The sequence below is a fragment of the Tubulanus polymorphus genome, chromosome 2 (genome assembly GCF_964204645.1).
Source record: "Tubulanus polymorphus chromosome 2, tnTubPoly1.2, whole genome shotgun sequence".
NCBI lineage: Eukaryota > Metazoa > Nemertea > Palaeonemertea > Tubulaniformes > Tubulanidae > Tubulanus > Tubulanus polymorphus.
The window spans coordinates 7673583-7686919 of NC_134026.1; the positions used below are offsets into that span (position 1 = coordinate 7673583).

At 40.3% G+C, this 13337-nt stretch overlaps 1 protein-coding gene across 1 annotated transcript in view; it reads right to left on the bottom strand.

Moving 5' to 3' along the window:
- Positions 1–3032: 3032 nt before the first annotated feature.
- LOC141898373 (transcription factor AP-2-epsilon-like) overlaps positions 3033–13337 on the bottom strand; it is a 37808-nt gene continuing 27503 nt past the window's right edge. Inside the window, exons 6-8 of the mRNA XM_074784225.1 lie at positions 9212–9330; positions 5902–6043; positions 3033–3339 (exon numbers count right to left, since the gene is read on the bottom strand). Coding sequence (XP_074640326.1) covers positions 3033–3339; positions 5902–6043; positions 9212–9330 — 568 coding nt within the window. The remainder of the gene's footprint in view (positions 3340–5901; positions 6044–9211; positions 9331–13337) is intronic.

Consider the following 13337-nt stretch of genomic DNA (forward strand, 5'->3'; position numbering starts at 1 on the left):
ACGTACATTTTGCGCTGGAGAGAGTACGCGGAAGACGAAACCTAGGATAAGATGCATAGCTTACTGAAAGTCAACCCTTTCCGCATAAAAAAAAAATTGATCGGTCCAAAACATACGTAATCAATGATTCCGTTCAATCTAAAAACACGCATTTTTCGATTTCCAGGTGAATATCTATGAAATGAATTCATACCCAGAGGCTAGAAATATACGATATCGCTATAAATTGATACAAATTACTACCGAATTCTGTGTGTGTGTGTGATTTATCATTCTTTGACAAATTGCGCCGAAAACTTTTTACACATAACAATTTACTCGCTATTCGCAGTGGGTGCGGTCTGTCTTTAAATCGTTTGAGTTTCAGCAATAATTTGCGATATATACAAGTTTTCGATCCAAGATCTCGTAAATACATTACGTATCTAAATATATCAAAACCCACGACATGTTTTTGAACTGTAGATGAAAGTTTAGGAGGACTACGCCTTAAGAAATAGAGAATAAAATGTTATCAAATGAAACAAAATTGTGTTAAATTGATTCTATGATCAAAAAGTCAATTTATATTTTTTTATTTTTTTATTTATATTTATATTTATATTTTTTTTATTTGACATCTAATCCACGGTCACCTGAAGATGGAAGCAGCTACAGTTCAACCGTAGCAAGGCTTCGTTGTGTAATTCGCCCCAGTTGCTGCATTATGATTGCAAGAGGAAGTGTTGTAATCCATTGGCCCCAGTTATACAGTCGTTACGTACGTCTGCAAGTGGTCTTGAAATTTAAGATGTTTGATTTGCTAAAAAACATAATAACCTTAAACTGGTCTTACAAATGTGAGCTTAGCCTGGCCTTAAGTATTTAGATTGACAGAACCTGAATGAGCATAGACTGGTCTTACGTTGTTAGATTGGCTAATAGAACCAAAATGAGCTGTCTGGTCTTAATGCGTTAGATTAGTTATATATGCAATCCAAAATGAGCTTAGACTGGTCTTACATCAATTGTTACATTGACTATAGAACATAGATGGCTATATAAAACCAAAATGTGCTTAGACTGGTCTATAAGTTGTTAGAATGACAGTAGAACATAGATCCTTGCCTTATACTGGAGTTACGTAAATTGTTAGATCCAAGTTAAGATCTATGTTGGCTATAGAAATGAGAGACTGTGACTTGTGACTGTGCAACCCGTTTTCTATTCAGCAGGAGTTACCAGCATGTAACTGGTGTGTTTTCCTTGATGACGAAAGTTTTTCAGGCTTTTAGAAAATTCAATAAATCAATGGAAATCTATGATATATACATGTATGCATATATACAGATCAGCAAAGTGTTTTCTGTACCGATATAACAGCAAATCAATAATGTTAAATTGATTGATGTTCGGTTTGATTTCGTATTTACGGAATGATAAACACAGTTTTATTCTAGACGTTAAATCAAGGATAAAAATAGATCTGATGAAACGACGACTTTCACGTGATACCACGTGACCTGGACGAATAAAATTCAAATAAAATCGATAATAAAGATTTGTGACATACGTGCGTAGAATGATTAAATTTCTTGTATTTGCAGGTGATTTATTGTTTTCATTGTTATTTGAAACTGGACCCAGAACTGTGGAACTGAGTTCAGATCTGTGGATTTGGATCTTGGTTGATTCAACAACCCCAGCCGGTGTTTATATAATTTCCTCCTTCGTTTGCGCGTTATTCCTCTTTTGCTTTTCCTTATTGTCTTTCCTCCTCTCCTTTCCTCGCTGAAACAACGACTCCAAATAAGACGCAGATTTTACTGTACAAAATTTTATTTACTTTTTTACTTAAATAAGAATCCAGAATTTTAGGCATCGAATTTTATTCAATATTTAATTCTTCATCTACTACGCGTTTCATATTGAGACTGTGGACTCCTTATATCAATTTGAAATACATCATTTTTCATAATTAATGACATGAAAATTAACACATGTAGAACTGAGGGATTTATGTACAGACCATGCGAACTTGAACCCTGACTGATTGCTGTGATTGTTCAGACGCTATTTCTGATAATTTTGATATTTTTAGATTCTCGTCTTCAAGACGAGGGAGAAAGAGTAAGATTTTCAAAGCGAGATTATCGTGGTTTACTTTATTGGTGACAGAGTTATTCATAAACCCTGGTTTAGTAACAATGAAACATAACATTCATTCAGCATTTAGCTCCGGAGTAATTGTAACTATTGAATTACTCCGAGATTAAATTTAATATATTAATTGTATAATGTATGTGAACAAACGTTACCAAGACGTTTCAAATTATTAACTGTGTCAAAGACAGCAACATGAAATAAAGACTATATGTATATATAGGTCGTAGTTGGGTTCGAGTCCCGACTTTTTGACTGAATCCACTTTTTTACAATATTCAATGTAACTATGGCTCAAAGAAACAGTGTTCATTTTTTGCGGTACACTTTTTACGATAATTATTTACAGTCAATAAAACATAATTCTCTTTCACAGTAACTCGAGGTCTGGGGATACCCGTCTATAGAGACACCCGTGTCTCACACAGTGTCGCCAACCTATCCGCAGCGAATGTAGCAGTCACAATGTCACCACCTATCCACGCGTGAAGCAGTCATAGTATCGCCACCTATTAGCGAGTGTAGCAGTCACAGTGTCGCCACCTTTCAGCGCGTGTAGCAGTCACAGTGTCGCCACCTATTCGAGAGTGTAGCAGTCACAGTGTCGCCACCTATCCATCGAAAGTTACAGTTTACACACTTATGCGCGGATGTCGTGGTGAGAGTCCACGGATGCGTTACGACAATTTAGAGTCGCCACCTATCGCTGAGAGTGACAGTGTCGCCACCTACCCACGAATGTCGACCAGAGTGACAGTGTCGCCACCTGTAATCACGGAGAGTGACAGTGTCGTCACATAGCTCCAATAATTCAGACTTGCACATACAAATTACGAAATACGAAATGAATTCTGGCACCATTCACGTTTCAGGAAAACCGCGCAGGATTTTCATTTTCCGTTCTCCATAGTTTTATCCAGTTCAGATTTCGGTTTAGTGTCGATACCGGAACCGGAATTCATCTGCGAATTCTGCGTCGATGGATAGTTCTTTTCGACGTATTTCAACATTTCAGTCAGCATGTTTTGTAACGTGTTTAAAGCAGCGGTCATAGCAGGCGTTCCGAAACCATGCGTAATTAACGAGAAATGCGTTAGATGGCGCTGTATACTGGGGTCCAATATCGTCTGAGGTCGCGTATTGCCCAACGGTGATCGATCCTGACTAAATAGATCAATAACCTCTTTCAAAACTTGCCTGAAAATGGACAAAAATAAAACCATGTTAGATATGCAATCATATTCAAAAAATTTGAAATGTTTTGATATTTTCGATATCTGTTTACATAATTAAATGCAAACCTCCATAGAAGGTTGTGGCATGGGAGGACCAGAATTTAAGGGGTAGTGGGGGATGGGGGAGCGGGGCGAGGGAGAACAAAGTGTAATAGATTATGAAAATTATTATTAAAATTATTAAAACTTTCACTCAGTTCCTAAATGTGTCTTGAATTAAATAAATACATTAAATCACTAAAGCTGGTTTTACATTTGTCGACTCAGTTCCACACTTTTTGGGTAAGATTTGTACAAATATTGGAGAATAAACTAATTCTAATTCTAGAGTCAACTTTTTGATCATGAACTATGGAACTGGAAGCTGTCTGTGTCATACGTATAGGATACCTCTGTCTGACTGTGTGGTGACACCGTCAACGGCAAGTGAGCTTAATCTGATAGTACAATAATGATGCTTCGTGTTGTGAAGTGTAAATAATTATAACTTGTTAAAGTCTCATAGAATCAACGACCCGTAAAACATTGAAACCCCCCGTCGAGTTTGAAATATCTGTCCCAGTCAGATAACCCGTAGAAATCCATTCACTCCATTCTTACCGCGTCATTACTGGGATTATAACTAAATTAAGACCTCTGCGACAGCGCCGCGTTACAGAATCGTGCGATAATTTGCGATAGAATGAACGCGTTTTACCGTGTTCTAATCGCATTTCAACGCAGGCAACTTACCGTGAAATAACCGCCATGCAGAGAGAGAGAGAGACGGTGAGGGGAGATGGGATGAGGTATATACACCGGTGAATTAATTCTCAAATACAAAACGATCGCTGCTCACTTTGAGAAAGCAGAAATTTCAAATCCATAGAAGTAAAATAAAAATTCATGTGTTTGATATGTTGTGCTTTGAAATTCAACAGAGAAACAAATACTGTTTTCGTCATTGTTTTAATGAAGTTCAACTGCAATTGTTAATTGCATTTCACAATTTTCGAATTATGGAGTAAAGGGAGAGAAGAGGGGGAGAGGGAGAGAAAGACAGAGAGAGGGAGAGAGATATATTAAAGAGGAGGGCGGGCGAGAGGAGAGAGAGGGGAGAGGGAGAGGAGAGAGGAGGAAAAGAGGGGAGAGGGAGAGAGTGGGAAGAAATTATGTTATCAAAATCCATAACCAAACATGGTGTGTAAGGCAAAGTGAGAGAGGGAGGGAAGGACGGGGATGGAGCGAATATGGGAGAGAGGGAGGGAGGCACACACAGAGAGGTATGGTTGGTATGAAGATTGTGACACACACGGCGGATCTGGTCACTTATTGAATGTAACACAACACGCGCCGAGACTCGTGGTAGCAATTATAATATAGTATAACTATACACGAGTAACCTAATCTATTACTCGCATGCCACAGTACGTTCATATAGAAATACGAGAAAACAATACACACGGCAATAAATCTATATTTATATTGTATTAATATTGACGACGATGCGCTGTATCCGACTGGGAAACAGCATCCAACTCAGTATGGTATCTTTAGGCGCGGTCCGGACCGACACCGATGAATGCGTGCGAATTAGATTGCGATCGATATCGAACAGTAAAAATACCGGTAAAATTAACTCGTATTAATATCGTATCAAATTTCTAAAGAGATGGATGTTACTGCGGCAAGTGAGTACAGAAATCAAATCAACTGTAGATATGGCAGTAAATTATCGGTCCATATTCATATTGATTTACACCGAAATTAATATTATTGTAGGCGGCTACAGAACTGATCATCCGCAGTATCGTCACTTATCAGGGAGTTCAGGTTGGATATCAAAATAATAATCTCAGATATCAAATTCAGATGTATTCGTGTTTATCGGCGGTTATTCCGCTATTATATAGAAAAACCCGCGCAAATCGGAAGATAAAGTCCGAAAAGTTTCCTTTAAGCTATGAATTAATTCACTCGGTATTTCGACTATAACCTGATAGCCATCTTCCATTCGTCATTCCCGAAGATGACTATTAGGTTTTAGTCGAAACGTCGAATAAATGAATTTACAGCTAAAAGGAACCTTTCGGACGTAAATCCTAAATCGGGGTGCGGGATTTTCTATATATCGTCGCAACACGGAATAGTGTTTCATCAGTGGTTATTCCACTTGTAGACCGTCATTGGGGATTTGGTCGACGCCCTGGGCTCAGTTGCACCCCGGAGTGGGGTGGAAGGGTTTGGGGGTGTAAGGGCACAGACGCCAAGTCGAGAAGGTACAAACTATCCGTGTAAGATGGATGACGAGAGAAATCCCACAATGATTCCGTCAAAGATTAAAAATATTTGAAATACTTGAATAGAAGAGAATTTTAGAACGCCTGATGATGGCTCATAGTGTTTAGCCGAAACGTTGCTATAAATAAATACTAAAATGTTCTATACACTATGCTACTTACCCCTGGCCAGGGTGGGGTGGAATGGTTTGGGGGTTTAAGGGCATAGACGTCAAGAAAGGTAAAATGTTCGTATTTATACTTACTTTGAAGCTAATACCATATTTTTTCTGGATTGCTGCTCAGCCGGATCTGAATGCTGCCTTGCTAAATATTCCCCGCATTGTTTCGCTGGGAATTCGGTTTCACACAAATAATTATAATCACGAGCCAATCTGATCGCTTCTCCTAGAAAGATACAAAACGATAAAACAAATTGAGATTAAGTCTAGTTGTCTCGACAGTTAACCAGAGCTCGGTAACTAAAGTCCAAAATCGTCTTAAATCTTAAGTAAGACTGGTATTAATGTCGTTTTAGATTGCCTTTGAAACGGGGCTATCACCGGTCTTAAATCTAAACCTTGACCAATATTTGAACAACTAAGCTTGTGGATATATTGACGTAGTAGCAACTGAAACACTGTTACAATGGCAGCCATCTTGTGTTAAACATGAATAACCAACTTCCGACAAACAACTCTCTCCGGTTCTTCCCTTGTATTTATGAACAGTTTAAAACGGTGAACATTACGAATTCTATTTATTTGCATGTAGACAAAGGTCCCGCTACGAAATCAAGATCAACCCAAACAGAGTTATTTGCATTGTAAATAGAGATCGAGCGAGGTTTGAGGTTGTATCCGGTGTGTACGAGTCGTCCGTCCACGCCGCACCAGTCACCACCGTTAATCAAACAATCGTAATTAGGTTTCATAATAAAATGAATTCACTTTTAACAAATCGCTCCACTTTGCCCGAAACACACGGCAACAAAGACCCTTAGCTTGTTTACAAGTTGCCCCGAGGTATAGAATTTAAAACGAGTGAGTAGAACTGGGCCCTATTCGACGCCCTGTGTTCGGAAATGATTATAACTGGTTTTTACAACAAATATGGCGGTTACCTTTACATCATAAGCGCGAAACGGCCAACAAAAACGGGCTTTATTTTGCCTGTATACGCGAATGAAATGAAGGATTTTCGTTTTTTCAATAGGTGTATTATCGGCTAGTAAACCAAGCGTATTTCTGTGGCGCCAATGTCGGCGAGAACAGACGTATAGAACGCTGCTTGAGATGTTTGTCGTATTCTGAAGAGACCCGTTCGCGTTTTATACACCACAGAACCAACCCGAGATTAAAAACCAGTTTATTAATTAACTATCGCGACTTGAGAAATGGACAACAACTTCTTCTATTCTATTCAAACACCTTCTCTATAGGACGTGGACACGCTGTGTATCGCAATGAACCGACTGAACAAATATAGGTGTTATTGTCACCTATTGAGGTCGGTGTCTCTTGAACATTAAAACGTGTTCGATACTGACGGCGTCGGTGAATCGAATACAATCCGAGATCTACAGTCAAACACGTGTGGGTTGTCGTCTTCATAAAACTAGCGACTGACTCCAACAGTCAATTTATCCATCTAGTAGTCTACGAACTGGTGACTGACTCCCGAAATCCATTACCCATCTAGGAGTCCACAAACTAGTGACTGACTCCCACAGTCAATTGGAGTCGGTCCATATCTTGAAAATGGCTTCGTTAGATCGGATGGATAAGTCCGAAAATAGCGAGTCGTAATGAATACAGAGTCCAAGATAATTCGACAAACTAGTGACTCTGTGGAGTCAATCACAAGATAGATCCACTATAGAGATCACAGATAGTGAGTAGAGTTGAGGGAGACAAAAGTGAATAACGGAGCTGCAAGTGAATTTGGCATTGAAGAGAGCGATATAAAGAAACAGATGTTTTAAAGTGAACTGTTATGAGATACGACAGCGCTGCCTCGGTCTGTCTCACAATAATACAGGAGGGCACTGGCAACAACATGGCCACGCCACCGCTACTGACTGGCTGACTGGCTGACTGACTGAAAAAGCGCAATTATCTCTGAACCTTAGATAATATCATATTCCAAACACTATCGATAATCTACTGCATTAAAAATTACCCCTCACAAGCATAGATGAAAGCGCCATATGCTGCCTTATTCCGACATCCACAACACAAACACAGCACCTGCGCAACTGAATACGACGCATCGTCGCAAGTTGCGCAAATTGCTACCTTTAACCGATATGAAACGTCGCAGATCTGCGCGACTTGAATGGTGAACAGTCAAGGTAAAAGTAGTAATTAAACATAAATATGATGGATGGATGAGGATTCCGCTTGACCGAACACGGCGCTCCACCCCCTCGCGTCCTCTCTCAATTATCATCTCGAGTAGAGAATGAATGTGGTTACAATGATGACCCTGATTCCAGATTCGCTGCTAGTTTCACCCGGGCCTCCCAGTGTCATCTGTCCTAACTACGCGTTCCTTTATATTGGACATATTTCCTACAGGAAGGTCGGGCATAGACCCGAGCACCCTTACAATCAGAATGAGGTGTGAATCTGTTTTAAAAAAACCTACATGTGAAATATAGCCTACAGGCCCATATATTGACCGGTTTTATTTTAAATCAATTGCCAGCTAGTCAATGTATATGCAACTGGTCTATATAAATCGGCCACAGTCGGTTTTCTACGTGAGTCCAGTTTTCCAAAAGTTTAATTTCTTTTTGAATCGATTTTATTTCTCTTTCATTAAGTTAATCTTGTTCGATTAAAGAGTTCATCGTTTTTGAGAAACTGGGAAACTGGACCACTGGTTTGTTATCTGTTTCAATTCGATTTTAAGCTCAAAGGAAAAATATTGTTTTGTTCTAGTTGTGGTTCGAACAATACAAGATGTCTGATATTCTCCTTGAATGTTGTTGGCTATACTCTCTCTGTGTTTCTGGATGTCACGAAGTAACAGGAAAAACACGTCATTTTAAATAGATCCAGCGCCGGTTCATGTTTCACAGACAAAAGACAAAAACCGCCATGATTTCCTGTATAAATTATCAAAATCGCTTTGATGATCACTGGCCGCTGTGGTTCTAGTGAAAACCAGCAGGGGGCGTTACTAGCAGGTCGACACGTAATAATCGATATTAAGTTAATTACTCGCATGATCGGTTTTAATTCGGGATTCGAACCTGGTAGCACACACGAGTGCGGCACGGTGGATCTGTATTGACTTTGAAGCAGTGCCGACCCGACCGGATGTAGTAAAGCGCCAGCTCTTGAACCCCGGAACCCCCGCCGATAAGGGGTATTTGTATATAATACAGACGCTCGTGGTTCCACTTGGAATCATTTTCGGATGAATTATTGCACAAACAAATTCTGTACGATCATACAAACACAGATACTCGTGTGATTGGACTAGTGATGCTACAGCTGGACCAAGAGAAGATGCAATCACTCGTGATACCACCAGCCCCCTTCCAGTTCATCCCCGTGTTATTCTTACCTTCGACTAGTGATGTTAACAGTGTTACATTAGCTGCCTTGCGTCTCCCCGCCGGTAAACTTAATCCAATTTTTTCCAGCTTTTCGCGAAGTGATCGTCCGCCATTTTTAGACTTAGCACTGAAATGATATAAATCGTAAATATGTAAAAATCAAACCATAAGACTATACGGAAAAAAACTCTCGTTCGATTTAACCAGGGCATTCGTTGGTAAACAGGAAAATATTTCATAGATTCTACATGATGAAATCAATTTAGAATCCCTGTGTGACTGTTAGTTCCCAGACTTATTCGACATTCAGTTGATGTTTCAACTAAACATATTTGTACCTAGCAGCTGAAATCTATTTTGCTGATTAGGTATTACATATTCATGGTATATAGGCTACACATATATATTTTGTAGGCCTACTTGTATTCATGCCTAATTAAATGTTCACGAGAAATTTGACTATTTTAAAATCCTTGTTTATAACCGCCTGTTTCGTTCCCGGTGTAGTGGTTTGTAAGGGACACAAAATTCTAAATCATAATCAATTAACCAATCTAATAAATAGGAGGGACAATTCCCAATTTTAAGATTTAAAAAACCCTATTGTCACTTTTTCTATAAAAACACATTCTGACAGTTTTCTGTTTGTCAATGGCTGAAGTTATACGAGGAAGAATAGAGAGAATCGAGTATAGAGACAGTTCAATAATTGAGAGAGAGAGAGAAGATGGGGAGAGAATATCTGAAGCTGAAATTTATCAATATGCTGCCTGAGGGTTTGCGATATGTTTCACATGAATGGTTTTATAAATTTGGGGTAATCTGTGAAACTGTGCAGCCGCCGCGCCTCGGCGTATACAATCTACCATCGATCTTACATCTCTCTACAGATCCTCTCTCTGCCTGCGCCTTACGACGCGAGATTCCAGTCCAGGCTTATAGTAAAAAGAGAATATAATCTTAGACTATTTCTGACAACGACGAGCGTAGAGCATAGAGCGTAAAAAAAGTATAAGCTCTCAATTCGGCGTCGAAGATGAGTTACCACAAAATTGATCCAATCATGTAGCCGCAACAGCAGCAGCAGCAGCAGCAGCAGCAGCAGCAGCAGTAGCAGCAGCAGCAGCAGCAGCAGCAGCAGCAGCAGCAGCAGCAGCAGCAGCAGCAGCAGCAGCAGCAGCGATGTTGTAAAACAGTTGTCTAGTCTAGTTGTGGATATCATCTTGGAATGGATTTAATAAAATACAAATCTCAGAGGTGAAGTCCTGGTTTGGGACTTGTACGACTTGCAGATCAAAAGAAGCCGCTTCTGAGAAGATATCATTACTCAGTTATTTGAGTTTTAATTGAAATAGCACACGATGCAGCAGCAGTAACAGGAGCAGTAGCAGCAGCGGCAGCAGCATGGTGGCCTCAGTAATGTCACTATTGCTTTTAAGGGTCAATTTCCATAAGCTACTTTATTTTCGAAGTCAAATGCGACCAAATCGATAAAAACGTCGACCATTTAAGTCCGATTCCCCGAGTACTTATAGCCACAATGTTGTGAGCAAATGATCTTCAGTAGAAAAATGTCCTAGCTTCAGTCAGAATTGCTAAAATTCCGAGTCTCAAAACTCAAAGCGCGAACGCGTTTTAGAAATTTTTGAGGAATCCTTTTGAACACATTCCAAATACAGTATTACGCAATATCATTTGTGTACAATAAGTGCGCGTGCACAGAACTAAGTTATAGATTAGTTTCGTATAAAGGTTTTGATGACCGCTCGTTTCAGACGGAGTTATTTCAAGAACTTTGTCATCGCACGTGGTCGAAATACTTAACATAGTTCGAACAGAGCGTTCGGTCAGATTTGAAACCCGTGCAGTGGTCAAGATAAACAATGAACAATGACGACGGTTGATATCGCCTAGGGGACGCAGTTTGGCAACAATGCGGTACGGTACATTGGACAGACGATGGATAAATGTTATATAATGGAATCATCAGTGATGAAGTTTAGCTATGAAAGACGCCCGATGCCCCGAAGGGACTGGGTAGATCCTAAACCCGAACCCTGCGGCTCAACCAGAGGGCATATTTTAATTCGTGGCGAATCTTCACCTGCGCTAATTGGCTACTGTCCACCTGTCGCGATCTAAAACCACACTGACAAAAACTGCGTGGCCAATATATCGACCAAATTCTAATTTGAAATTTGAAATTTAGATTTCAAATTTTTCACAAAACAATTGGAAAGAATTTCTGTATATTATGATCTATTCTGTAAGTATGACGTCTCTGGGTATCTCTGGGAGTATATGCAGTACCCAATTAATCGTGATTTCAAAAGCGCGCTCTCTCTCTCTCTATCAGCGACACGACGGGTATGTACGGAATGTTATTGGTCGCATATTTGAGCGGTTAAATTGTCGTATTTAACGTCAGATGATTCACAATCGGGCGGTTTATAGTCGGTAGAACTATCGCAAGCTGACTAGGCGCTGATTGCACGCTACAGCATCGAGCTTCAATTATATAAATATCAATCAATACATCGACTTGCCGATGTTGAATTGCCTTTGGCAGAACGGATAGCTCTAATCCTGTTATACCAACCCGACTTAAGGCCTCGCCCCTAAAGGGATGTGTCTTGTCGATGGAGTTACACGCAAGCGGTACAGAGTCGCAGCCGTTAGCAAAATACGCGGTAAGCCTACAGCATCGTAGCTACAATCCATCACATCGTATGAGTTTCAACAACCGCAATAAAATGTCGCTTCCTTCTGGGTACAAAATATCCTAAGGCTGGGCCGCTCATGGGCATCGACCACTGATGGGTACAGGCGTTTAGCTGTATACCTCAGGGCGACCGATAAGGTTCAAGTCAGTCAGGTCAAATATCAAATATTTACCCTGCAGATAAAACTGCGATACTTACTTAACAACGCAAGTTATATTGAAAACAGAGCCTCGCGTGGAATAAGAATTAGACGTCAGAAATTAGAAAATACAACACAAAGTAGCGCTAGGGGGATTTTTTTTCAGCGAAAACCAAACGTGCCGAGTGAAAAAGTTACAATAGCAATTTCTGAGACAAAAAAACCTAAGAGCCGAGAGACTGCAGAGATATTCCTAGAAATAATTGCTTCAGGGTTCTAGCGCTTTAGGGTTTCGAGTAGACGGCGCCCGAGGCCCGATACTCTGCCCGGGGACTTATCTTCGCACTGCCGCTTCGGGCAAAACATGAGAGATTTGTTAATCAATAACTAATGAGGGGTTGTTCGGACTTGTTACGGGGCCGGCGTCCGCGGCGCTGGGAAATCCAGCCGGAATACTAGCGCGACCACTTGAGCTACAGCATGCTCGAATAATCACGGATAGGCTGCTTCACGCTATAAGATACTTCAATTCTTATTTGAGAAGCTGAGGAAACGCGCATTTCGCCCGAAGGAACCAATTTCGGCTGCGTTTCTAGTGAGATCGAGCACATGCCTGCCTTGGCTGTATACTACGTGTCGCAATACAGAAACAAAGACATAGACGCCGCCATTTTTCCTAAGGCGCTTCGTGTAAAATTTGTCACATTTTCGAGTGCCTTTTGACGGTCTTTGTATTCTTAATAATATGAGAAAAAAACCCGATTCAGTTTAGGGTTATTTGTAAAACTCTGCCGCTGGGCCTGACGTAGACACGGTGGATCACATGCGCATCGGTAATCGGGTCAATTACAATTCAATTCAATTCGATGTATTTACATAGTAAATTTTCGTGACGTAACAATGTCGCCTATAGCAACGATCACACGTGACTCTTGTGTCAGTCAAAATGTAGATAAAAACAGTGGAAATTGTTACATCGTAATAAAGATATGGGAGGGGCGAACAAAGAGTGCATAACATTGTCAATATGACAAGAATAAACAAGAGTGAATGACTATAGGGTAAGTGAAAGGAGTCCCGTGGAATGGGACTCTGTTTGTTCTTGCAGGTGGGGGTTATTTAGTCACATGAGGGCATTTTGACTATTGTTATAAAAACCGGAAACAGACTATAGAGCCGGAGTCGTCCGCTTGTCGGCGTGTAGGAGGTTACAAACAGGAACCACAGTGAGAGGAGAGTCCTCCACATAGAACATTTCATTTAAACTCAAAT